This window comes from Phyllostomus discolor, chromosome 9, assembly GCF_004126475.2.
Source record: "Phyllostomus discolor isolate MPI-MPIP mPhyDis1 chromosome 9, mPhyDis1.pri.v3, whole genome shotgun sequence".
Taxonomy (NCBI): domain Eukaryota; kingdom Metazoa; phylum Chordata; class Mammalia; order Chiroptera; family Phyllostomidae; genus Phyllostomus; species Phyllostomus discolor.
The window spans coordinates 69,336,461-69,360,869 of record NC_040911.2 but is presented as its reverse complement, the minus strand read 5'-3'; the positions used below and the strand labels follow the sequence as shown (position 1 = coordinate 69,360,869).

The 24,409-nt window shown below is 39.6% G+C and overlaps 1 protein-coding gene across 3 annotated transcripts in view; it reads right to left on the bottom strand.

Moving 5' to 3' along the window:
• Positions 1-24,409, bottom strand: part of KIF16B (kinesin family member 16B) — a 332,414-nt gene that overhangs the window by 63,319 nt on the left and 244,686 nt on the right. For 2 of the 3 annotated variants that reach the window (XM_036009548.1, XM_036009549.1), the window contains one exon: positions 18,464-23,435. In XM_036009548.1, coding sequence (XP_035865441.1) covers positions 21,348-23,435 — 2,088 coding nt within the window. In that variant the 3' untranslated portion in view covers positions 18,464-21,347. Of the gene's footprint in view, positions 1-10,589; positions 10,713-18,463; positions 23,436-24,409 lie in introns of those variants that run through there. The other variant, XM_028523744.2, reaches the window with a different exon arrangement.

Genomic DNA, 24,409 nt, shown 5'->3' with positions numbered 1-24,409 from the left:
TTAACTCAACAAGCTCTATCTCAGTGGCACCTAAGGGAAGAAGCTGGGTTCCTGCAGGAGGAGCACCGTACAAGGACAGAGGAGTCTAAGTTCCCATGCTAGATCTGTCCCTGTCTGCTGGTATCATGTGTGGGAGGTGCACACAGTCTGAAGAATGAAGATTCCTGAAAGTAGCAGACCCATGCAGATTTTCAGCTTTATTATCCAGGAAACTACCCAGACATCCATCTGTGTAGATGCATCACCAACAAGCAGAGAAAGTGCCTTCATCCTTTGGCATCTGAACCTGGTCTATATCTGATATGCCACAAAGAAAGGAATGCATCCATTGACTTGAGTCATACCATATGCTACAGAACTACAAAGCGATACAAGATCAAATAGGGCTTTGTAGCTGACTGAAACCTCAGCTTTCTACAATAACTAGAATAATGGCTTCTCTATGCTTCAACTTCAGCACCTTCAAAATAGGAATACTGCTTATTTTAGCATACTTATTTAGAAGTTTGAAGGTGAACCTGAAAGAATGCAGATAAACCCTAAGCTTCTGATAAAATGCCTTTAAAATCCAAGATCACTACTAATAAGTGCTTCACCCTTCCCCTAACACCTCTGTGAAGCAGGCGAGGAATAGAGGGAATTATTCCATTTTGAAATTGTGGGATATTGTGAGAACGACAGCCTAAGCAATTTTCCTTCAAATTATCGAAATATTCAGCATAGCACGAAATGCAAACTCTCTACGAATCATCAATGAAGAATGAAATAATAAAAAGCTCAGGATTAAGACAGACCTGGATCCTGACTTTTGTCCAGTCACTAAGAAGCTGTGTGACTTTGGCTAAATTTTGCAACTTCTCCAGGACTAAGTTTTTCATCTGTAAAAAGAACTCATGATACCTAACTTGCAACTGAACTGAAAAACAGAAAAAGTGAAGCAAACAGCAGACTGCTTGGTGCTCAGTAAATGTAACTCTGGCACTGTGGTCATTTTCCTAAAAAGAGGTCTTGCATTATGCAGTAGAGAAAACAAAGGTATCCATGGGCAGCAACTGCACAAAGGGGAGTGTAAACAATTTTGTGATTTATTTTAAAAGAAATTTATTCTAGGAAGAGATGTAAAACTCCCAAAATTATGAAATTAAGAAAAAGAAAATATCAATATATTCTTATAGAGGAAAATAAGACTGAAAGAGAAATTCAAGGTATGGCCACAAGGAAATGACTGCTCTTCTTCTGTGCTTGTGACAATCTCTTTTCTTCCTCATTTCTCAAACGTGCCGCAATTACTTTGTGAAGATAAACACACTACCCAGGTAAAAGTAAGGTATAAAAGATTAGTTGCTTTGTGTGAAAACAGCAACAAGGAATATTTTTTTCTTAATTTTTTTTCTGTGAAAGACAATGATCTCAAAGACATCAGAAGGTTACTTAAAAAACTAAGAATAAAAATATGATTCTTCAAGTCCCAATGTTATATTTGTCACTTGTTATTTATGTTTTAAAATAATACACAAACTGAATATCTGAATCTAGGTGGGCCATGGCATATGCAACGCTCCATTTGTCTCAGCTACGCTAAAACACATGCAGGAATATAATCTATCAAGTTACTAATAAGCAGAGATTCAGAAGCCAACACAGAGATCCTTTGGAACATTTATTTTACATCAAGTTGGGAGTATTTCTAAAAGGTATGTAAGTGCATGGTTTAATTAACAGGTGGGAATGGCCCTCGTTTATGCTCTGCCTAATAAAAGGAAATTTCTCTGACTATAAATTTGATTGCCTTAACTCCCAAACAGCAAATTTTCTGGGCATGTCCTCCTCATGCTCCCTGGCAGATCTATCCACCATCAAATTCTCAAGTTTTGTCAAGGCCTTATCAACAGCCCCAGTTTACAAAGTACCTGTTACTTGGCCAAATTTAAGGTAAGTTAAAACACACACAAAAATAACAGCAACTTTTGAGAACAAGCAAGGATTTAGAAAAAGCCACCATGTCTAGGAAACAACTAAATATGGCCTCAACTTCAAAAAAGTGCAACAATCTGTGATATTTACAATGTACATTAAAATGAGTAAGTAAAGGAACCAGTACAGCTCAGAAGACTTCGAGCTGACATGGACATTTGGTACCTGGATCTATTATTAGCTGCATGGCCTTTGGCAAGTTGCTCATAATTTATCTAATATATTAAATGCAAGTGAAACCCCAATTTTGCTACATTTGTACATTTGTGGAAACGTCTGGCAAAGTGCCTAAAAGGATGAAGAAGGTGTTTGACAGATGTTTGTGTGCTCCCTGGAAAAGATGCTGCAAACTCAACTGCCTACAGGGATCAGTCAGGAAGGACACTCTAGGAGGCCCTGTGACAGTAAGATAACAGGGAGCAGAGCGGGGGTCTGTGTATTACTTGAGCACATTCAATCTGCTACAGAGGATGAATGAGGCTCATAAGAAGGGCTAAGCACAGCCAGTAAGTAAGCTGGAAGCTTATGCAGTATAGGCAAATCTCACGGAGTGTGTCAGAACAGATAACGAGTAAGCAAGCAGCTGTAAGAGTCAACAGAATTCATAAGATTTGCTTAATTAAATATAGGCCTATAACCTTAAGATATGCCAAACATAGAATAAATAAATATGAGGGACAGAATGCTACTTAGATAGATATAGAGTGTTAAGTCATGGTCATGCCTACTCTGGGCTGACATTATGTCAACTCTGAATTAATGGCCTTGGTGACAGATGGCCTGATCGCACATGGGATCATGTGCCCCACATGTGCTATACCCAAGAAATGCATGTGAGAACCAGAACTGTTCAGCAGGCCACCAGCCAACCATGCTCCCATGGAACAAGCATGCATTGCTCTGGGCACTGTGTCTGGCCAAGGCTCCTTGCTCCAATCTCCAACCTGGTAAGCACAGGTGGGAAAGGCTGAGGTGGCAGAGAGAGGACAGGTGAACACAGTGTGTCCCTGGAGCCAGGCAGCGTGCTCTGCTACCTTCCCTTCCCTCCCTTGGCTTCTCTGTGTTGGTTTAAACTGATTAATCAACAGCATCATCAGAGACTTCCTGTGGTCCATGAGCACTTCTGTACAGTGCTTTTGGACTGTGTTTGAACCCACAGGCAGGTGACCTCTGGGACAGGGAGCTCTGAGGTGTGTGACAAAGTGAGGCACAAGCATGACTCGAACAAACCACTGTTCTGCTCTGGCCAGTGCTGTCCTGTGGGCATGTTGGCCGGTGGTTCCCATGCTTTCTGACATTTTACAGAAACTTGGAAAAATCTGAATTTCCATGTTAAATCTCCCAAGTTTTAAATGTTGACAACTTAATCAAAATTTTAAACAACTTTTCAGGCCAAATAATAAACATCATCCACTACCAGTTTGTTCCCTCTGCCTTAAGAAATGCCAACAATCTTGGTACCATAGTCCCTATCATGTACTCCTTCAGTTATAAAAAAATACCAAAATTTGAAGTTTTGCAAGTTACAGCCTCTCACTTTCAGGGGCTCCTTTGGTTAGGGAGGACCCGGCAGATCTGAGGGTGCTCAGCGACTCCCCTGCTCTGGGGCCACAATGACTAAAATTAGAAGGGAAGGCTTATCCCATATCTAAATTTGCATGACTGAAAAGAAAATGACCCTGTTACAGGAAAGGCAACTAAGACAGCTTCGGGGTTTACGAAGTAGAATTTTATTCACGCATGCAGACCCAGAGGAGGCAGTCTCCAAATTCTGGGCCCCGAGCTCAGGCTGGGGCTTGCTTATATTCTTGCTGCAAAGGCAGAAGCAGGAGAGGGTAGGAGTGCAGTCTCTCGAGGGAAGCGGGCTTACAGAAGCAGAATTCGGAAGTTAGTGTACAACCTTGAGACGACTGCTATCTAAGAATGGCTACCGCTCAGTTATGTCCTGTCACAACCCCACTGCCTCAGGTACTCACGAATTATTGGGTTGGCCAAAAAGCTTGTTTAAGTTTTTTTCCCTACAATGGCTCTAGTAGCACTGACTTGTCTTTAATGTCATTTGAAACAATTTTGTTAGATTGTATTGTGACAGCTGTCATAGCACCATGCATTTAAAAACATTTATCAAAATTGGTGAATTTTTGTGTAGCCATTTTAATATTGAAGATGGAAGAAAATACACAATTTGGTATATTATGCTTTATTATTTCAAGAAAGGTAAAAACACAACTGAAATGCAGAAAAAGATTTGTGCAGTGTATGGAGAAGGTGCAGTGACTGACCAAATGTATCAGAAGTGGTTTGCAAAGTTTCTCATATTATTGACCTTTGAGCCAAGTAATTCTTTGCTGCGAGGCTTTAGGAGCACCCCTGCCCTCTACCCACTAGAAGCCAATAGCAGGAGATAGCTGATATACTCAAAATATCCAAATCAATAAAGTCATTGGTAAAAATAAAAAATTTCTTTTATTTTGGGTGGTCTGCAATATTTGTAGGTGGTCTGCAAGTTTGTGCTAGAAAACCTCCTATAGGTTATAATTCCATTTTATCATTTGTTATCCTTGTTTTCTCTCTTTTCAGGCCCTGTCCAGGAGTTATAGCAAAATGAGGTGGCATCTGGGGCAAAAGGAAGAGACTGTTACTATGGTACCCTCAAAAAATCAGGTGGTTAAAATCAGGACAGGTTGTGTTCTGGAAGTCATATATTTGAAATGAAGTAGGTAGCCCTGGTTAGCGAGTGGTCCAAAGTGATTGTGGAGAAAAGGGCTGACTTCCTGAAACCACATGGGAAAAAGCAGGGACCTGACAGGTACTGAACAGCATGAGGATCATGTAACTAGGGTGCCAGAAGGCTCCTTAAGAGAGAGAACACTACAACATGTAGTCCCATGAGCAAGGGGCTAGAGAGTTCCTAGGAGCTCAAGATAATGCCCACAAGGTGGAGAGTGGGCAGAGGTCTACTCCTTTCTGCAGATAAGCCAGCGCACAACTAACCTACACTCTGGTTGCTGGAGACTGCCAGAGCCAGGACATGTGCATGTGTGCTGGTGTATGTGTACGTATGCGTGTGTGCATGCTCACTGGTATACTGGAGGGCAAAATGGAAAAGGTGGGAGGGAGATGGGGAGGTAGGAGGCAGCAGCTATCTTAGATTGAGACACAGTCAAAAAGTCTGATTTGCCCACATCCTCATTGGATGACTAGAGATCCAGCCACTGCCTGAGGAAGATAAGAAGCAACATAACTAATCAATGACTGAACCCGTCAGCATGGATAGAGCATGAGGAGCCCATGGCAAGGAAGTGGGGGTGGAGTGAGGCCTGTTCACAAAGGACACATGGTCACAAAATCCCTGAAGCTCTAAACAGGCTATGTCCAGTGAGAACACCTTGCAACAGGGCTTGTGTGGCTTGTGTTGATGAGTAATCTCTACTGGGTAACCATTACCGGGCAGGCCCTGCGTGAGGACTGGGAACTCAGTGCTGACAGACTGACAGGGCCATGGAGTGTATATCAGTGGAGAAGACTAGAAATAAACATGACGACAACTGAAAAACAAACCACTGCAACTGTGGGCTGTGGCAGCTGCTGAAGGGGAGTACACCAGGTGTGGGATGGAGAAGGTGGGGGACACAGCAGATGTCACCACTTGAAGAAGGATGGGAAGACAACCTCAAAAGATTACTTTCAGCTTTTCTGGGAATAAAAACTCTCTGGAAACAAAGTATTTAAAAAATATGGAAGTTATTGGCTTGTTTCTTTATATTACCATGTTAATATGTAAATTAAAAGGCAGGGAATTTAAAACAATGCTGGAAACATCAGCTAATCTCTATAACAAGACTATGGCAGCCTCTATTAGCCTTAACCATAGAGTTCCCAGGTTGTTGTTCTGTATTATGCTGAAATGTAATTTAAAAATTAAATTCTACCCATTCTAATCCTGAGTAACTGAAAATGTCAAGGAAAATACAGTATAATTAATTTCACATACCAGTCACTGAAAAGCACTTGAAGCAGGAATTTTACAATGACTGTCATAGTCCAGTTAGTGGTATTACCTACCATGTAGGGCAGGGGCATATTGTACAGGTACACTTTGCTGACCAACAAGTGACAGTCAATGACAATCAACACAGAGGGTGCTCTTCTTAAAGAGCAGCCAGACTGGCACAACCTGAGCTTCTCCTCCTGCGTCTGTCATCGGCTGGAGGAACATCATCTCTTGAGGTAAATATGGACGCAGACTAAGGAGTGTGTGTTATTGGGATTTGCTGGAAGGTATAACTGTAAGGACAATGGGAATTGTGTCCTCCAAGGATCATTAAAATAAATAGGGGAGGGGGGTAACATGGAGATGACAACTTTTGTATCAGATAAGGACAATGAAACAAACTCCAATCTACAAATTGTGATTCATCCACACATTAGGATGCAATTTAGCAATAAAAAGAAACAAATTACTGTTATACTGATCTACATAGATGAATCTCCAAAACATTACATGAAATGGGAACAGCTAGACGCAAGAGAGAAAATGCTGCCTGGACCCATGTGCTCGGCACGTGAGAACAGACACACCTGAGCTCTCCTTACAGAGAACAGATCCACGCTCGTTGGGAGGGGTGGGTGTGTGTGCCACCAATAAAGGGGCACCAGAACCTTCCTGGAATAACTGAAAAGCTTGAAATCTTAATTGGTTACATGGGTGTATACATATGTCAAAACTCATCAAACTACACTTAAAATGTATGCATTTCATTGTATGCAAATTATGCCTCAACAGAGTTGATTTTAAAAAATGTGACCAAAACCCCCCCATATATTTATCCATTCTCACAGTTATTTCATAAAAGTTATCTTTAATCCCTAAAGTAAAGAGGATATGACAGTCTTTCTGAGTTAGGTATCTTTCAGTTTAATGAAAAGTACTGTTTTTCTCATTTTAAAGCCCAGTGATGGAAACCTCCTCAGAATCCATCAGGAATCAGAAGATGAGCATTTGAGAATCACTATTATCTCCTCTTCTCTTCCCAGATTCCATTTCCTGAACCCTACTTGGAACATTTCTTCAACATTTCTGAAACATGATTTTCCATTACTTCATTCCGCATGAACAGACCTCTGAAGCTAGTAGATTGAGGATTAAAATGAAAATGGTCAGGAAGAAGGAATGATTTCAATAACTAATAAATCCTTCTAGATAAAGATGGGCAGCAAAGGGCAGGAAGCAGAGGGAACCAGAAAGGTTTGGGAGAAGCTGAAAGAAAGTGAATTCCAGAGCAGCCACCTCTGTGTACTATCTCTTCCCAGGCTCTCTTGGGCCTGCCATCTAAGCTAATGGAGACTTGTACTGAGTGGGCCCTGTGTGTTGATGAGTCAACTCAGCCCCTGAAATGAATTGCCAGTGACCATCACCAACTTGCATAGTCAACAGGGTGTCAAGACCCTCCCCTGCTGGTCACAGAAGGCACAATGCCTTGCTGAGTGCCTTCAGGACCGCAGAAGGCCATTAAGAACTTCATGGGAAAATGGGGGAAAACAAAATTTGGTATTTTAAGAAGCCAAAAAGATTTTTCTAAAGTATAAGATGCAATAACATACCTGTGTACATTAACAGATCTTCCTTGTAAGAAGATCTAAAATGAAATAGAACAGACTCTTAGACTAATACTTTTTACCTTAGCCTTCTTAAAGCCACTGGCTCACCAAGAGAATAATTTAGGAGTAGCCAAACTATTTCCTAAGTATGACTATTTGTTCTAGAAAACATTGCCTTTGAGTGACATAATCAAATGATGGATGGAAAAAGTTGACATACTTAATTTTAAAGGCCAGAATGTTGAGGGGGAATGATAGAAAAGAAGCCCACAAAATACAAAACCATTAATAAAGACACAATTGAACACTAGAAGTCATTAATAGGGTTCTCAGGGTAAAAATCTTGTTTTAATTAATTTATATCTAATAACAAACACTTATCCAGCACTTAGTATGTGGCCAGCATTGTTCTAAGTACTTTACATACCTAAGCCCATGCACCCCTCATACCAACTCACCAGAGCAGGTTTCATTATTGCCATTTTACATAGAAGGTTGCCTGACTTGTCAAGGTTACCTGGAGGAGACTGGAAGGGACATCAGTGCACCCAACACTACCCAACACTTTGCTGGAGCTCAGCCATTTTTGTTTGTTTTGTTCAGAGGAGGGACAGTATGTTCATGTCATGTTTGTTTCCACTTCTGGACTCTGATACTTCCATGACTGGATAACCCCCAGACATGTGAGGCCCTCAGCACACCTGTGAATGCCTCAGGATGCCCTGCTTACATGGGAACTAGGAATTCTCCAGGTAACTGCTAACAGTTTATTCCTGGTCCTAATGATTCAGCACCTGGGATAAGCACAAAAAGGAAGCAGAACAACAATATGCTTCCAGAACTTCACTTTGGTAAGTTCAAAGAAAGCAAAACTCTCTGAATTTGGACCTAATATATTTTGAAGTAAAAGCTAAATTCTGAAAGGCCCCATAAAATTTTTTTTATTTTGTATTAGGTTTCTCTAACTTGCCTTTACAGTAGCATCTTCACAATTTTGGCCAGATTTACATATAGCCTGGACTATTACTTGCTTGTCATTTTTATTTAAATCAACTTAGTTTCTCTTATTCTTTCGATTCTAGATATAACTGACACACAACATTGTATTATTTTCAGGAATACAAAATACTGATTAAATATCTGTATATATTGCAAAATGATTATCACATAAGCCTAGTTAACATCTGTCACCACACAGCTGCAAAATTCTTTTACTCTGTTAGCAACTTTCAGACATGGAATACAAAACTAATAACTATAGTCACTGTGTTGTCCATTACATTCCCCAAGACTTATTTATTTTATAACTGGAGCTCTTTGACTCCACCCATTTCTCTTCTCCCTACCTCAAGCCTCAGTGCCCTCTGGTAGCCACCAATCTGTTCTCTGTATCTTTGAGCTTGGGTTTTCGGTTGTTTTTTAGATTCTACATATAAATGAGATCATCCTAAATCAACTCGGTTTTCAACAATTAAGTATCTTTGTTATCCATATCTTAAGTTTTAGGCATGAGATTGATTTATTGGTTATATTTTATTAACACATTTATCTATTATTTATTAGCACATTTATTAGCACATAAAATAAATCTGTGCACCAATTAAAATAATTGCATGTCCTCCAGTGCTGTGAGTTCTGTTTAGGAGAATTCAAATTTTGCACTGGTAAAACCCAGTCTTTACCCTCTACTAAAAAACATGGATATAATACAAACACACATTCAGAAATTATTTATGTATGTATAAACCATTACATATATGTACAAAAGAAGTGCTATAAACACACACTACACATGTATACACACACAATTTCAAATGGCTGAAAAAGGAAGTGACCTGCAATGAGGCATTAAGTCAGAGGCAGTGGGAAGTACTGGATCAAGGACACAGTATAACATTAGTTGCCTGCACTGTTTCTCTATTAAGACTGAAAGAACACGCATGTCTAAAGGGAGGAATCATCTAGGGGCCAGGGGTTCCAGAGGCGCATTGGAGCAGGGAAGTGGGGAGGGCTCTCTTCAGGCTCCCTCCCTCAGCCTCCCCCAATAGCAGCTCCACAAAGGGCTCAGCTAAGAGGGAATTTGGAAATCACAGGTATTATATTATCCAATTTCCTCATTTTACCTATGAGGAAACTGAGGCTCAGAGAGGGTAAAACACTTAGGGTCACTCAGCAAACCTCAGCAGAATCAGCGCCTAAAGAAGTCAGCATCCAGATCCCCAGTCTGGTGTTTATCTGACCAAGATCACTTCTGAGAACACCTTCTTGCAGCCATATACTGGTGACTTTGGTGAACGTCAGTACCTCAATATTTAATGAAGTGCTATGAGTCAATGGAAATAGATTAGGAATGAGATGAAGTCATTATTTCGGAAAGCATGATGTAAGGAAACAGGCACATCTCTTCTTGAAAAGTGGTATAAATCGAATAATGCCTAAAACAGATTAGGAAAGCTTTCTAAATAATGATCTTAGAAACAATAAAAACAGCAGTAGTAATAAGAGTAATAGCTATAAGTGTTTATCACATATCCAACACTAGATTCAATAGTTTATATGTGCTGATATCCCTGTGATGTAAATATTATTCCCATTTTTATAGATAGGAAAATTGAGCCCAAACCCATGAGTAGGGTGGCCAACTGTCCTGGTTTGCTTGGCACTAGGGGGTTTCCCAGAGCATGTAACTTACAACGCTGAATGCAGGAAAATCCTGGACCACCTGGGATGGCTGGTCACTGTGCCTGTGGGGGCTCATGAGTGATGGCAACTTGCATGTCTGCCTGACTCACCAACCACCACTACCTTCTACTGGGTAACTTCTCTCCATGTGCTACACAGTTGAGACTTTCACATACTGGTGTAAAGAAGGGTGTGATGGATATCTTACAAAATATGCACATATGGCTTCTTCTCTTTTTACACACACACACACACACACACACACACACACAAAAAGCACTGCATGGCCTCAAACCTCCATTCCTCAAGAAGAGTGAAGAAAGGACACTTACCTTCACCTGAAACTCAAAATGCTCATCCTTTCCTTGCCCGCAGAGCACATAGCGTGGAATGCTAATTTTAATTGGGTCCTTCAGGTCGTCTGGATTTGCTCCCAAAGACCGAGAAACCATCCGCTATCAAAGGCACATCAGATGGGGAGAACAAAGAGAAGTAAGATCACTCAATAGCAAATACGCTGCTTGGGCAGAGGAGAAAATGTGTTTCAAGTAGAGAAGAGAGCATCATACCAGTAGTTTATTTAGAAAAATGATGATTGCCTTTGAAAGAAAAATGCTAAGTCTCTCTCATAACAGAAGACCAGTTCTTTAGGTATAGCATTCCCAAGGAGTTAGGGCAAAAGCACTTCAAAACATTGTTTGGCTTTGAAGTTCCTTCCAATTTATAAGAACAAGTGAAGGGACGGATTACACATCCTGACTTAAAAAAAAAATCAGTCTAAACCAGATTCCTTCCTGAAAAGTCTTTATCATCTGACTTCTTTTCTACTTCACAGACTATCAGATTGTTGTACATAATGCTCCAAAAGCTGGACATTTTATTCAAATTTACTTCATTTTTAACTTCTAGGAATTTTTATAAGCCAGTGTAGCATAAAAAGCTCTTTAAACACCAATTAAAACAAATCCCAAGTATTTTCTTTAGGTTCCATTTGATTAATAATCTACTTGGCTCTGACAAATATTTATGGTCTGGATGGTAGGAAGCCAGAGGGTTTGAGGAAGAGGCATTATAAAAAAAATAAATCTTCAAAATGTATTCTCTTGAGTGTGAATGGGAGGAAATCTCTGAACAATCCTTATCATTTGCACTAACCTGGGGCTTTAGAAAATATAAGAAAATGTTTTTCAAGCAATAGCAGTAATAATTATAATCATAATTATAGTTGCATTTATTGAATACTTATTATATACCAAGAACTTCAGTTAACAATTTATATGCACTGTTGCATTTAATCCTCACAATGCCCTATGAGGTATTATTAACCTTAGTTAACCTTAAGTAACAGATGAGAGCCCAAGACTGAGAGTTTCTATAACTTGATAGAGGTAAGTGGTAGGCTCAGCATTTGAACTTACGTGAACCAAAAGCTTAATGACATAACCACTATTCCATTCTGCTATAGTGAAAATTTAAAATAAATTCTTCCATCTCAGATAAATTGAGCCAATGAACACTTCAATATATGAAGAATTCAAGGTGAAAACTCCACAATTATGCAGTGTAACCCAACTATGGCTTAAGAAAAAAAACAAAAACAAAAAACATGGGCAACACACTCCCTTTGTCTCGGGGAGAAAGCATTCCTGAATCCTTGGCTCCTCAGCCAGGTGTAACATAGCAGATCCAATCTAACTCTGTGTGTGTGTATGTGTTCATGAGAGCAAGAGAGAGAGAGAGAGAACTGATTTTCAAATGACACAGGGGTGTATAATTTGTCTCAGATTACTGCTTTCATCTAGCTGATGGTGTAAAGATTTTGGCACAATATGACATTACCAAAACCTTTTAGAGCATCTTAATTTTTCCCTGCATGGCTGGCCACCCAAAATACAAACCATTAATTTTATCACAATGGTGCACTTATTTAGCAGTCCCTGATGTCAAACCCATAGTGGAAATTCTTAAAAAGTGAGTTTTTCAACATGTGCATTGCCAAAAACCTTTCAATCCACTGATAGTATATTTCAAAATTACTTTAAGTGGAAACATTTCCTGAATCATAAAATGCATTTTTCTATTTAAAAGTGAAAAGGCAGAGAAATAATTTAGTGGTTTTACTTCTTTTCAAAGAACACATATAATGCAAAGAAATGTTTTTGACCTACAAATGCCATGAAGTTCTTACTCTCCAGTCTAAGCTATGAAATCTGCTATGTTGTGCATAATAACTGTTTTTCAAGTAGGAACATAATCTCTTTTTTAAATCTGACACCATCACTTGGGAGCTCAACTTGTTGCATGTGTGAGCATGTGTGTGTTGAGTGTTGGATTGGGGCAGGTAGCACATTGTAATTTGGAACAACTTCAGTGGAAGGAAATGCTGCCAAAGAGATTTTATGCAACAACTAGAAACCGCTACTGTCAGTTGAGAATTAAAGACTCACTTGCTCTAACTTAGGAAGATCTTAGGAGGAGCCTGGGTCCTCCCCACTGACTAGACCAGAGGCCAACACTGCAGCTGACCTGATGAGGAGCCATCTATACAATTACAGGCTCTTTTCCTAAAAGGTGAGAATAAGAAAAGTGAAGAAGGAAGAAAGGCAATTAAATAAATATAATTCCTTCAACCAACTAGGAACAGTGTGTTATAATGTGTTTTATGGGTTCTCAAAAAAGTTGTGGATGATGGTATCAACAAGGGTAACATGCTTGGTACTGAAACTCTGCTTCCTTGAAGCAGTCACAGAAAATGGACATGGGATTCAGTATAGTGCTGAGTTCAAAGACTCAGAATCAAGTTCCGACTGGAGGACTTGGACTCTGCAACACTCTTTCACCCCTCTGTCCCTCAGTTTCATTGTCTCTATGGAAAGGGGCATATTTACCAAATCCCAATTACATGGCAGGGACCCAACTATGAAAGAGGCAGTGTTCCATCCTGGGAGACTTCTGGGTAGAGGCAGACTCTGACACGTGAACTGATCATTACAGCAGGAATAGAAAGTTGTGATGGGGACACTGAGTGAGAAAAACTATGAATATGTACATTGCTATTAAATATCATGACTTTTACTGAAGAACTGCAGTCAAAATGGCCTAGGCATAGTGTTAACTAAGCAATGGAGAATTAACTTGACCTTTCTAAATGCCTTTCCTCATAGGCACCCTAGGATACACATTCGGTGTTGGCTCTCTTTTACTGAGCACCAACTACAGGCTATGCAGAGAACCAGATCCTGGGAGTACAGAGTAAGTTTTACTAAGTATCTGCAATTTCTAAAGCTTTTAGTTTTTTCTTTAATTACATTAAGTTTTGAAGACAAAAAAAATGATTTTTCCACTGTAGATAGATTACACTCCAAAGTTAGTGAATGCTACCTTAACTTTCTCTTTTTATAAGTCAACTTTCAAAGTGGGTGACTATAACTGATGGTCTGGTTACTATATAGGCCTTTTAAGGCAAGAAAGTTCTCTATTTCTAAGAATGCATGATTGTAAAACCAAACCCTATTGTAAAGAAAGATGTGTGACGCTCAGGCTCATAGACCCTTTAAAGAAAAAATTCTGTGTAGTTGTGGCCAAGTGGAAAAAACCCCTGCCTTCAATAACTGGATATACAGATTATGCAGGAACCAGTTATCTGGGAGGGGCTGGATCTTACAATATTTACGCAGTTTGCATGTACCTAGGACAGTCCCTTACATACCAGCATCTGCATGTGTAGCTCGAGAAATGGTTCTAGGAGGGCTAAAAGAGACACTGCCCCAATCAGTATCAGACAGAGAAGTATAACAAAACCCTTTGCTGAGATGAAGCATATTTCTCTTCATAATCTCACATGCTGGACACTAGAAATATTGTTAAGAGTCCTCTGCTATCATCAGTGTCCACAGTTTGCTTCAATCTCACTAATTTCAAAGGAACTAAATAAAAAGTGTAGTGAAATGACAAATTTCAGATATAAAGAACTGAAAAATAAAGCCAGAGATCTGAAGGCATTAGAGAGCAAAAGCACAAACAAAGGAAAAATCAAACAAACATGTGTTTACATCTAATCACTGCTGCAATGTGAGTTTTAGAAGTTACTCTTTGAAGTCAACTACATGAGAAATGTAGCTCTCAGGATATAGTGTGAAAGGCTCCAGACTTTTTCCCAAACCATGTTGATGTTGGGCAGGAAAGAAAAGTAACATAACTGTCTCCTAAATTTATGTTTATTTGAAAGTAGCTGTATCTTGAATATCTTGAGTTTTATACTAGGCGAGTAAAGTGTGCTGTATCATATTTTATCTCATTATTTATGGAAGCTTTTAAGCTTCTCTGTAATTATTTATTTTGGAATCAATCACAGTTTCCCTACATGTAGCAAAGAAGAGTCTTAGACTTGAAGGTAAGCTACTGACACATTGTAGAATGAACAAAGGAACATGAAAGCCTGTATGTTCAGAGGCATGTCTTATAGCAGATCCGGCAAAGGGAACCACATAGGACACTTCTGGGAATTTTAAATGAACTGTGGAGTGGTTCTACTTAGAAGTGAAAGGTCAAGGAAAAGCACATATTTAGTAACTTGGATTACATTTCTATACACAAGAAAAATAATTGTTTAAGATACAAAGAAATATCTTTCAGAAGCTTTTTATGAAATAATGTTCTGTGTCCAGAAAGGGGCTATTTTTCAGTTGGAGAAACACTATAGTTGGGGTTTCAGACAAAAAAAAGCAGGAAGAACACAGGCTACATTTTAAATATCCAGATTAGCATCTTCTCTTCCTACACACGCTGCCTCCTTCAAAAGGGGAAGAGTAAGAAAATTGGTAAGAAGTGGCTTTAATAATGACTCGGATTACTGACAGCAGTGCAGAGGGCATGGGATGGACCACTTCTCCAGGGAATCACTAGCATTTCTCCCTAACACTCTAATTACACACCGGAAGGCTGAATGTGGTATATACTTTGACTATGTCAAGGTCAGATCTAAGAACTGTTGTTGGATAACCTAGAGTCAAATATCTAAGCTTTGCTTCTAAAATACTGGTTTTTATCAGACTCAACAAAGTTATTTATTCTCCTTTCTCTTGTCCCAGCATAACATGTATTTCGAATTCTTCCTGTTTTCAACCACACCCACCACAGTTACAATTCTAATTAGGGCTACTATAGATCAAGTATGTACTATGCTGCAGCAGCTTGAAAAAACTGGCCTGGAACATAAATGGTAAGGATCTGTTACATTCTCAAATATAAGCCATGTTATAAGAAACTGGAAATAAAGGTTACTTGTGTGAACAGGTACAAATTATGAATATGGTAAAGGGCCAAGATGTTTATATGTATCTTTAGAAGGTGAAGCCTACCTATGCCACGAAGGAACCTTGTGCTAATATCAAACTATTTTGAAGGCTTAGTACATACAACTGAATTGGATTTTGCTACGACATTTGGCCACACATGCTACAGGTACACCCTGACCATCCCATTCAAGATGAGGACTCAGCAGCAGCCTGGCATGAAGAAGTAATGCTAAACATACCTTGTTTCGAAGTAAGTTTAGAATACTTATGTCAGGAAACAGAAATAAGGGTTTTCAAATAAAGAGTATTTCTTTAATTTATATATGTACTTATATATATACATGTATATATACATATAAACAAATATGGGTTTTCAGAAATAAGGAATATATATATACAAAAAATAAAGGTTTCTAAGTAAGAGTATTTCTTTAATATATTTTACTTTACTGAACTTTAATATTAAGGATATTTAATATTTATATTTAATATTAAGGATAAATTACCCAGAAAATTATACCATGTTGGATGTTCATGCTTGTGGAATATCTTATTTATCCTAGTGGCCTTTGGGTACATCCAAAAGGTTTGGCTAATATTTCTAATCCAAGATTCTTACCAGAATGGATTATTTCATCCACACAGATCTGAGTTGATCAACATTGTTTCAGGATTTGGAAATAGTGGGTATCTGATGAATGTTTCAACCTGAAACTATTAAAATTGTTGCCATTTATCTCTGGATTGCCAAAGACTAGTCCCTTTAATAGTCATTGTTTTTAGATAACTCATCATTAAATGGATAATTTAAAGTAGATTATGTAATGGGTCAAGAATGACTGAGAACATGCGGACAACTGCTGTGTGGCTCTCATTACCAAAAACGATTATAGACAGTACAGAACCCCTAGGAGAGAAAATCAAGTGTTGTCCCTTCTAGTTCTACAATGTCTTTAATAAACCATGAAAGTGCCACTCATTTTCACTCACTGAGTTTTGCTGAGATCTAACTTTGGTTCAAATTGTGCTGAAGTCTAAGGTTCAAACAAATGAAAGTGGGGGGTGGGGATTCTCTTCACCAGGTTTCCGTAGGTATAGTGTTGTTATATCAAGAAACAAAAATGACCATACAAGATTATCTGTACTATATTCATGCTATGACTATATCCAGACTTTTCTTCTATAGGAGTTAATAATGCAGAGAAGAGGGGGAAAAAAAAGACTGAGGTCCATACAAGGAAACATGGAATTGCAAAGAAACATGTAAGGCAATTCTTGAAGAAAAAAAATCTCATAAAAAGAATAATCTTGAATGTCTAGAAATTCCAAGAAAAAAAAAACTTGTAAGTCAGAGAAGAATTAACATTTCTTCCAAATATTTGTTCCTAGTATAGTCATTTTTACTTTAAAAATCAATTAAAAATTTATCAATGTCAAGAATAACCATCATGAGAAAGTGACTTGGGTACTGTGGAAAATCTATAGATGTTATGGAGTAGGATCTGGATTTGAGCTCCAAATCTCAGTTAAGTGACCCTTTCTGAGTTCAATTCCCAAGTATGAAATTAAGACCAAGGAAACAGTTTCTCCACCCCAGGAGGATCACTGCGGGCTCCCAAGGAACAATATGTGAAAAAGAACTGTACATTGTCAACCACAATATAAAGGGTGTTTGGGGTTATTATCACTATAACCCACTGCATCTTCGGCAACAAAAGATTTTAACCAGATTTTTTTTTAAAAGCAGGAAAAGTAATTTACAATGAATCTATTTCCTGCCCACCAATAGGATTGTTTTGTTCCATTCTTTGCAAAGGCTTTACAAGATTACAAGGCTGCTTCCCTAACAAGAGACTGGGTTGTGGTGGTTTGGAAACTGTTGTGCAAGAAACAGCAGAGGGACTGAGGGTGGAATAGACCTCTTCTATTCTGCCATAGATGAGTGCCGTGGGCACACTCTGAAGGTGGAGATCACAACAGGGAAGACTATGGAAAGAATGGTCTAACAACAATAGCAGTTCCCAATGAAAACACCGCTTCAGTGGTAGAGAGTGATCAGCCCATCCACGGCCAAGTCAAGCAAAGACTGAATTGAAAAGCAAGTTGAACTAGGTTAACTTTAAATGTCTTATAACATATGTCCTTCCTATGACTGCCTATTTCTGTTAGGGGAAAGTCCTAAAGATGTATTTGAACTTTTATCTTCACTGCCTTGGGAACCTTGACATCATAAACCTCTGGTAGAATGAATTATTGGTCCCAACTCTTCTCTCCCTTGCAGTAGTAGTACATAGTCTTAGTCATGCTTTGGCTTCTTGATGAGTGGAGCGTACCCCTTCTCTTTGACTCGACTCAGTCATGTGACTTGTGTTAGCCAATGTGGCATTAACAGACATGAGGCAGAATTGACCTTTTCTGCTTCTGTCTTCATCAGCATGGCCACTCTCCCTTCAGCACAGAACATGAAATGAGACATGTGGCGCAGACCAACCCTAGCTGACCTCGGATGACCAAATTTTTTACAGCAGAGCTGCCTCAACGAATTTGTAAACCATCAGTGAGAAATAAAAGGGTATTTTTTGTATGTCACTGAAAATTTTAGGGGTTATTTGTTATTTGGCAATAGCTGACTGGTGTAACATGTGTTACAAAATATATTTTAAGGAATGACTCAGAATTGTCCAACTTTCATACTGGAGCCTATGTAAGCAAATTCAAATGACCTCATTAGAAACTGGCCACCAGTGAGATTGCTTGACCATCAAAGATGCATTAATAAAAGTGTTCCATTTATCATTCAAAACATTAAATCACCTAGGAAAAGAAATGTAAACAAAAATTATCATAATTACTGTTGCTGGGAGGCATAAGTATTCTCTCCAAAGGATTCACATGCATTTTTTAAAGTAATGAGAACAGGGAGACAAAGTGTTTTGAATGTTTTTCAACAAAGCCTAAATAAATTCATCCCACCCACCACAAGTCTGCAAAACAGGCAGCTGTAAGCAAAACAGAGCAAAATGGAGTTTAATCAAATTCAGGCAAAATCACTGTTTTAAAAATATTCAGGGAGATTTTATGCAGAATGCGTTAATAAACCCCACAGTGTATATGTTTATTCCTATATTACAATGCAAAATGCCACATAAAGTATGTATAAGCCCTTTTTTCCACCAATGCAGGAACTCACTACAGTGGAGATGTCATTTTAAACTGGATGCTGAGACTCATACTCGCCCTACTACAGTAGCTCCATGGGCTCAGAACCGAAAAATGAGCTGCTACAGCCAGAGGGAGGCTGCCAGGATTGAAGCCACAGTGGATAAGGGCACAGGCACTACTCCACTGGCTTCTACAGGTATTATGACAACTTTAATATTTTTCATGGATAGTAAATCAAATTTTGATATCAAAATCTATATTTGATCTCAAGGTAAAATGTGTATTTAGGTCAGAGAAGTGACATGTAAAATTTGAATGCCGGAGGCTACTTCTTTTATGTAGTGACTCCCCATGCAATCCTCATTGTGGCCTGCTTGCATCATAAAGCAGACTGAGAAGTTACAATGAATCGTATGATTTTCATTCAGTGCTTGTATTTGCTGCATGCTCCATGTATGAACAATATTAAAGATCATAATTTATCATGCAACAGAATTATCCTTTTTAACATATAAGGACAAGAATGTCTGTTTAATATTTATCATTCTTTATCAAAATTTTGTACTACTTATGTATTATTTCCTTTCCAACTACAGTGTCCCTATGCAGGCACTTGAAATTCCACTCTCCCTGCGCTTCATGATTATGAAGAGAAAATACTCGATGGGACAATTTTTTTTAAAAAGCTGAAAAAAGCAAAACATATGAAAATGTATTGGGAGAAATATTATTAAGATATTAGAAGACTATTATGGTTTATTTTTTATTACTTTTTTCATGGTGGAAGATCTACCTGGCAAGAATGTGACAAACTAATTTTAATGATGTGCTCATCATAGACTCGAAAGCCTTCCTGTACAAGGCAATGGGATATGCACATGCCTGTGTGTGTGGGGGTGGGAGGGGAGGGGGAAATAAAAACATGCCATACCTAAAAGGATTTAAATTCTGTGGCCTCACAAAGTGTCCACTTGGCCACCACAAATAAGGCTGTGCCCACCAGTCTGTGGATCCTCATATACTCTCCAGTTTATTGCCTAGTTCTGTTCACTTCCCCAGAACCTGGGTAGAGGAAAATTAATGAGGAACATGTAGCTTGTTGTTAGCTCTGACAAGGGAAAGAGGGAAGATCTGCATTTCTTGGCCAAAGGGACATGGTAAGTTCTGAATAAGTTTTGATACTCTCCCTATCATCAATTAGGAACAGAAATGATGAGGGAGCAGGTTGCAACATTCACATTGCCTGTTATGCAAAGATCTGACCAGAAAAGAAAATGACCCCTCCATGCCAAGGGTAATATGAATGGCTCAGGGGAAAAGCTGATTTCCTCAACTATGCATGTCATTATGCGAGTAGCTACTGTTGTCAGCTTGGCATGATCCCAGCTGGAAGGCGGCACCACATGGACAGAGCATTGGAGTCGTGTGCCTCCTTCCATCTAAGACTTGGGAATATAGTAGAGCACACAAACTCGAGAAACAGGAGCACACTGGTAGAGCAACCCAGGGTCAGATGACAGAAAAGGTAGACACAAAACATGCAATCTGATTCCTTATTGAAATGTGAACAGAGGTAGATGAAAGGGTCAAACAGAGGAAAGGGAAATTCTAAAGAGGCTAGTTTTAAGCCTCTAACAGAGGAGGTGGGAAACTGACTTCTGGATGGTACTTCTGAGGACAGAAGACCTACCTGAGGCCGACACGGGCATGAATTCACCTCGGAAGGGAGACCAGCACACTGGCTCAGTACAGCAGAACACAGAGATTATATGAGCAGTGGGTTGGGTGAAAGGAAAGAGGAAGGACAGCCAGGGAAAAATGTTGAATGCCTTCTGAGGTGACCCTATATCTGATAAAACAATACAAGCTGTCAGAAATAAGACATGGACATGAAAAGCACTTCTAGGGCAGAAATACAGGAGCCCAAAGAAAGAACTGGTATGGGGGGCACGTTGCATAGGGGAAGGCAGTCGAAAATACGCCAACCAACAGGTAAGAAGCTGAGATCACAAAGGTCAGAGAGGAATAGCCACAAAGTCCGAAAGAAGAAAGGAAAAGGCAATTAACTGAGAAGCCACCCCAGGGGCATGTAGTATCTTCATTCTACTTCTTACAGTGAGGGGAGGGCATGTGAAATCCCTGGGACGTTTGGGAAGCTGGATGTATCACTAATGTGCTCTGTTACAGAGTTGCCCTAGTCACAGCTAAAATGGAGGATGTCAATGAAGGTCACAGCCAGACTGGACACTTTTTCAGGCAGCACAAATTAGTCTGCCAGAATCCAGCAGGCTGAGACAGGCTCTAACCCAAACTATAAGTCAACATGAAGCCAAACACAATCAGAAATGCTTTAATCACTTCACAAATAATGAGGTAGGCCCAAGTTCACAAGACTAAGGTTCAAGAAATAAAACAAGGTGGTGATAAGCACAGTTTATAAGTACTCTGCTATGACCTACTTTATTTTATTGTAGATATTTAATATATTTACATCTTTCATTTTAGAGGTCTGCATTTTTCCAGTTTCAAATCAGTTCATTACATGGACATATTCATAGTCCTTGACTGCTTTCATAATGTTCATTTTATTATAGACCTAAAAAATATGCAGTGTTTTCATAAGTTTCCTCCCTAGAGCCTTGTCAAATGTGAGATTAACCACAGAGCCTCATCCTGAGAGTTGAGTGTCAGCTTCCAGACCTCAGGAGCCACATTCCAATTGCCCTGAAGACACAATGAGCTGGTGAAAGTCTGGGCATTCTGGGCTTCTGGAGAGTGCTCAGACAGACTATTTCTTGAATCTGACGGAACTTCCTGTTTTTGAAAGAAGACAAGCTGGACTGCTGGTAATGTTTTCTTCTCCGGGACAATAATGCACCTGAATTCACTTAAAGCACGAAATTTGATGACATCAAACTGTGTTCGTGGAGGAGGTGTGCTTAGAGACCGAATGTGTGGATAGAAAACTCGGTCTTCCCTCACAAGGGCAACATGAGTGTTCAGAAGGACCAGTGACTGACAGGAGTCTTGGCCAGAATCATCTTCAACTCTAACTGTCGTGTAGAGCAATAACTGAACCTCTGCCAGAGATGGGATGTTGACTTCCATATTTGCATGAAGAAAGTAAATCATGTCAACCATGGTATCCTGGAATTTGGATGACAATCGAACTCCGTTTGACAAAACTAAATCAGGGATTTCTGCTTTCCAGTCAAGAGACAGCTGCACCAGATCTTGCTGGAGCAAAGAATGACTAGTGCAGGCAGCAGCATCAGACTCGGACATCAGGACACACAGGAGGTCTCGGCATATTTGTTGACAAAGGTTCTTATTATAACTAAATACAGTCAGCAGGAGACTCTCTGCAGAGCACAGGAATCGAATGCTCTGCCCACCAAAGCCGATTTCAATCTCCTGTAGTTCAGAGAGAGGTAGAGCATGAAAAATGCTCATGGAGCTTGAGGGGTTATCTGACAGGACCAAAGCAAACAATGTTGAAGGAAGCAGGAGCAAGCACACTGGCTGGGGGTCAGGTTCTGTGCAGTTAGCAACAGCAAGCCAGTAAGCGCCTCTGACTTCATGCATGCCACCCAAAAGTTCTGGTAAGAAACAAGCCATATGCTCGAGAAAGTCCTTTAAAGGGCACTCTTGAAGTTTCAGCAGTTGATCTGGGAATTGCACAAGGGTCTGCTTAAATGCAGAGATCCATCCAGCATCTTCACATTCCAGGTGGACAACTGAGCTCGGTGAGGGACCTGGTACCTCTGCAGCTGTAGAGCCTGGTACTCTGTAAGGCACCTCTGCTCTCTTGCCAGCCCCTGCCTCCTGGCTGTTGCTGCTGCCAACCTGATCTTCCGCAGGAAAAGAATGAGATTCTGGTGATACCCAGTGTGACTTCAAGGGCATGTCCAGCGGTAAGTGTTTCACAAATGGCAGTCTTCTGATAAATGTTTTTACTTGAGAGGTGAGCCCACTGGGGTCCCATAGGTGCCCCATGTGCCTGGCATGGCTGATCACCTTTGTGCCAGCCTGTAGCAGGTGACTGCTAGTATCTTTATAAAGGTGGTAAAAGTAGCCCAATCCACTGTTTCCTTCTGTCGTGATATTTATCAGGGACTCTGGAGAGCTAAGTTTTTTGGAAGCCAACTCTTTCTCAGTGTGCTGCTCACTACAAAATTTTGAGGGTGGTGAATTCTGAAAAATGCTGGCAGATGCTCTCTCCTCACTAGAAACACTTTCTGAGAGAACATAGCAGAGTAACTTGCTTTTCCTGGTCTGTTTATTTCCACTGTTTATAGACACTTCTTGGCATGTGTGCTGCAGAAAAGTCCAGCTGGACTCGATTCCCAAGTTGTGTTCGTTTTTATGAGTCATTGGCTCACTGAAATTTTCTGAGTTAACCTGAAAATGTTTTGCATTGCTGGTGCTGTTTTCATTAAGAAGAGGGATTTTAGACAGACTGAGACATTTTGACTGAAAACCACCTGTGTACTCAGGATGATTATATTTGCAATCACTGTCCTGCAGCACCTCAGGTGTTGAGGGCTGATCCATTTGCTGGCGGGTTCTCTCTCCTGATGTTGGAGAGAAGGTTGTAGGGCCTGAGGTACTCCCAGACACAGGATCTCTCTGGCGGTTGTTCTGATCCACCTCCCTCCTCTCCTCTCTGTTGGACGTGTCAGTGACATCTTTGGGCAGCAGCGGGATAAGACACCTTTTCTGTTTAAGATGTCAAAAGTAGTTGAAAAGAGGATGTGGGAGCAGCTTTTGTGATTCTTTGCAAATGAAGATTTTGGCAGTCATTTGTTTCATTGTGTGGATTGATTCAGAGGTTAAATCAAAAGCCTAAGCCATTAGTATTGATTGATATATGATTTAAAATATAAATGACCAGATTCACAGATAGAACATCAATTTCCATATTATATATTTTAAAAATTGCCAAGTCCTTTTACAAAAATACATTCTATAGAATTGATCCACAGTATCCATTTCTTGGTCTAAAATTTCATTCATTCTAAGTTAAATCTTAAGACCTTTGGGTCAGTTTTCAAAAGGTCAAATTTAATTGTAAAACTGAATCTATGACTATATGTCCAAAATGTAAAAGTAATCAGGGCACACTTAATGAAAATCAGACAGCAAGGCTAAAAGAAATTGACAAGTACTCTAACCTGAGTAACACTTCTCTCACCTCTTGATTTGTTGTATGACGTTTCTTAATTTTACCTGGTTAGATTGCTATTACCATATCTACAAACCAGCACCATGAAAGGCCAGGCACTATGGATACAAAGAAATGAAAGGCAACATGCTGCTCTTCACAGGGTTACTGGCTAAAGAAATGGCTGTCCAGAGGAAGATGCCATTACCGGATGCCTGGAGGAGGACACGGCCATGGCCAATCAGGTAAGCCTGCTGTGGAGCACCCCTTTTTTCATCTCTTACTCTGTTCAGTGATTTAGAAACTGCATCTGTAAGATTTATGTCACCTTACTATTTTTTTAAATTTAGCAATGTATGGGAAAGACCCTCAGTGGAGAAAAATAAAAGTAAACCATTACAAATCATATGCCCAAATAAACCTTGGTTTGACAATCCACCAGAGAAATAAGCTAATAGACCAAGAAGTATTCCCTTTTTACTACTGCCAACTCAGTCTATAAAATAAGCAGGGTTTTTAAAATAACTAG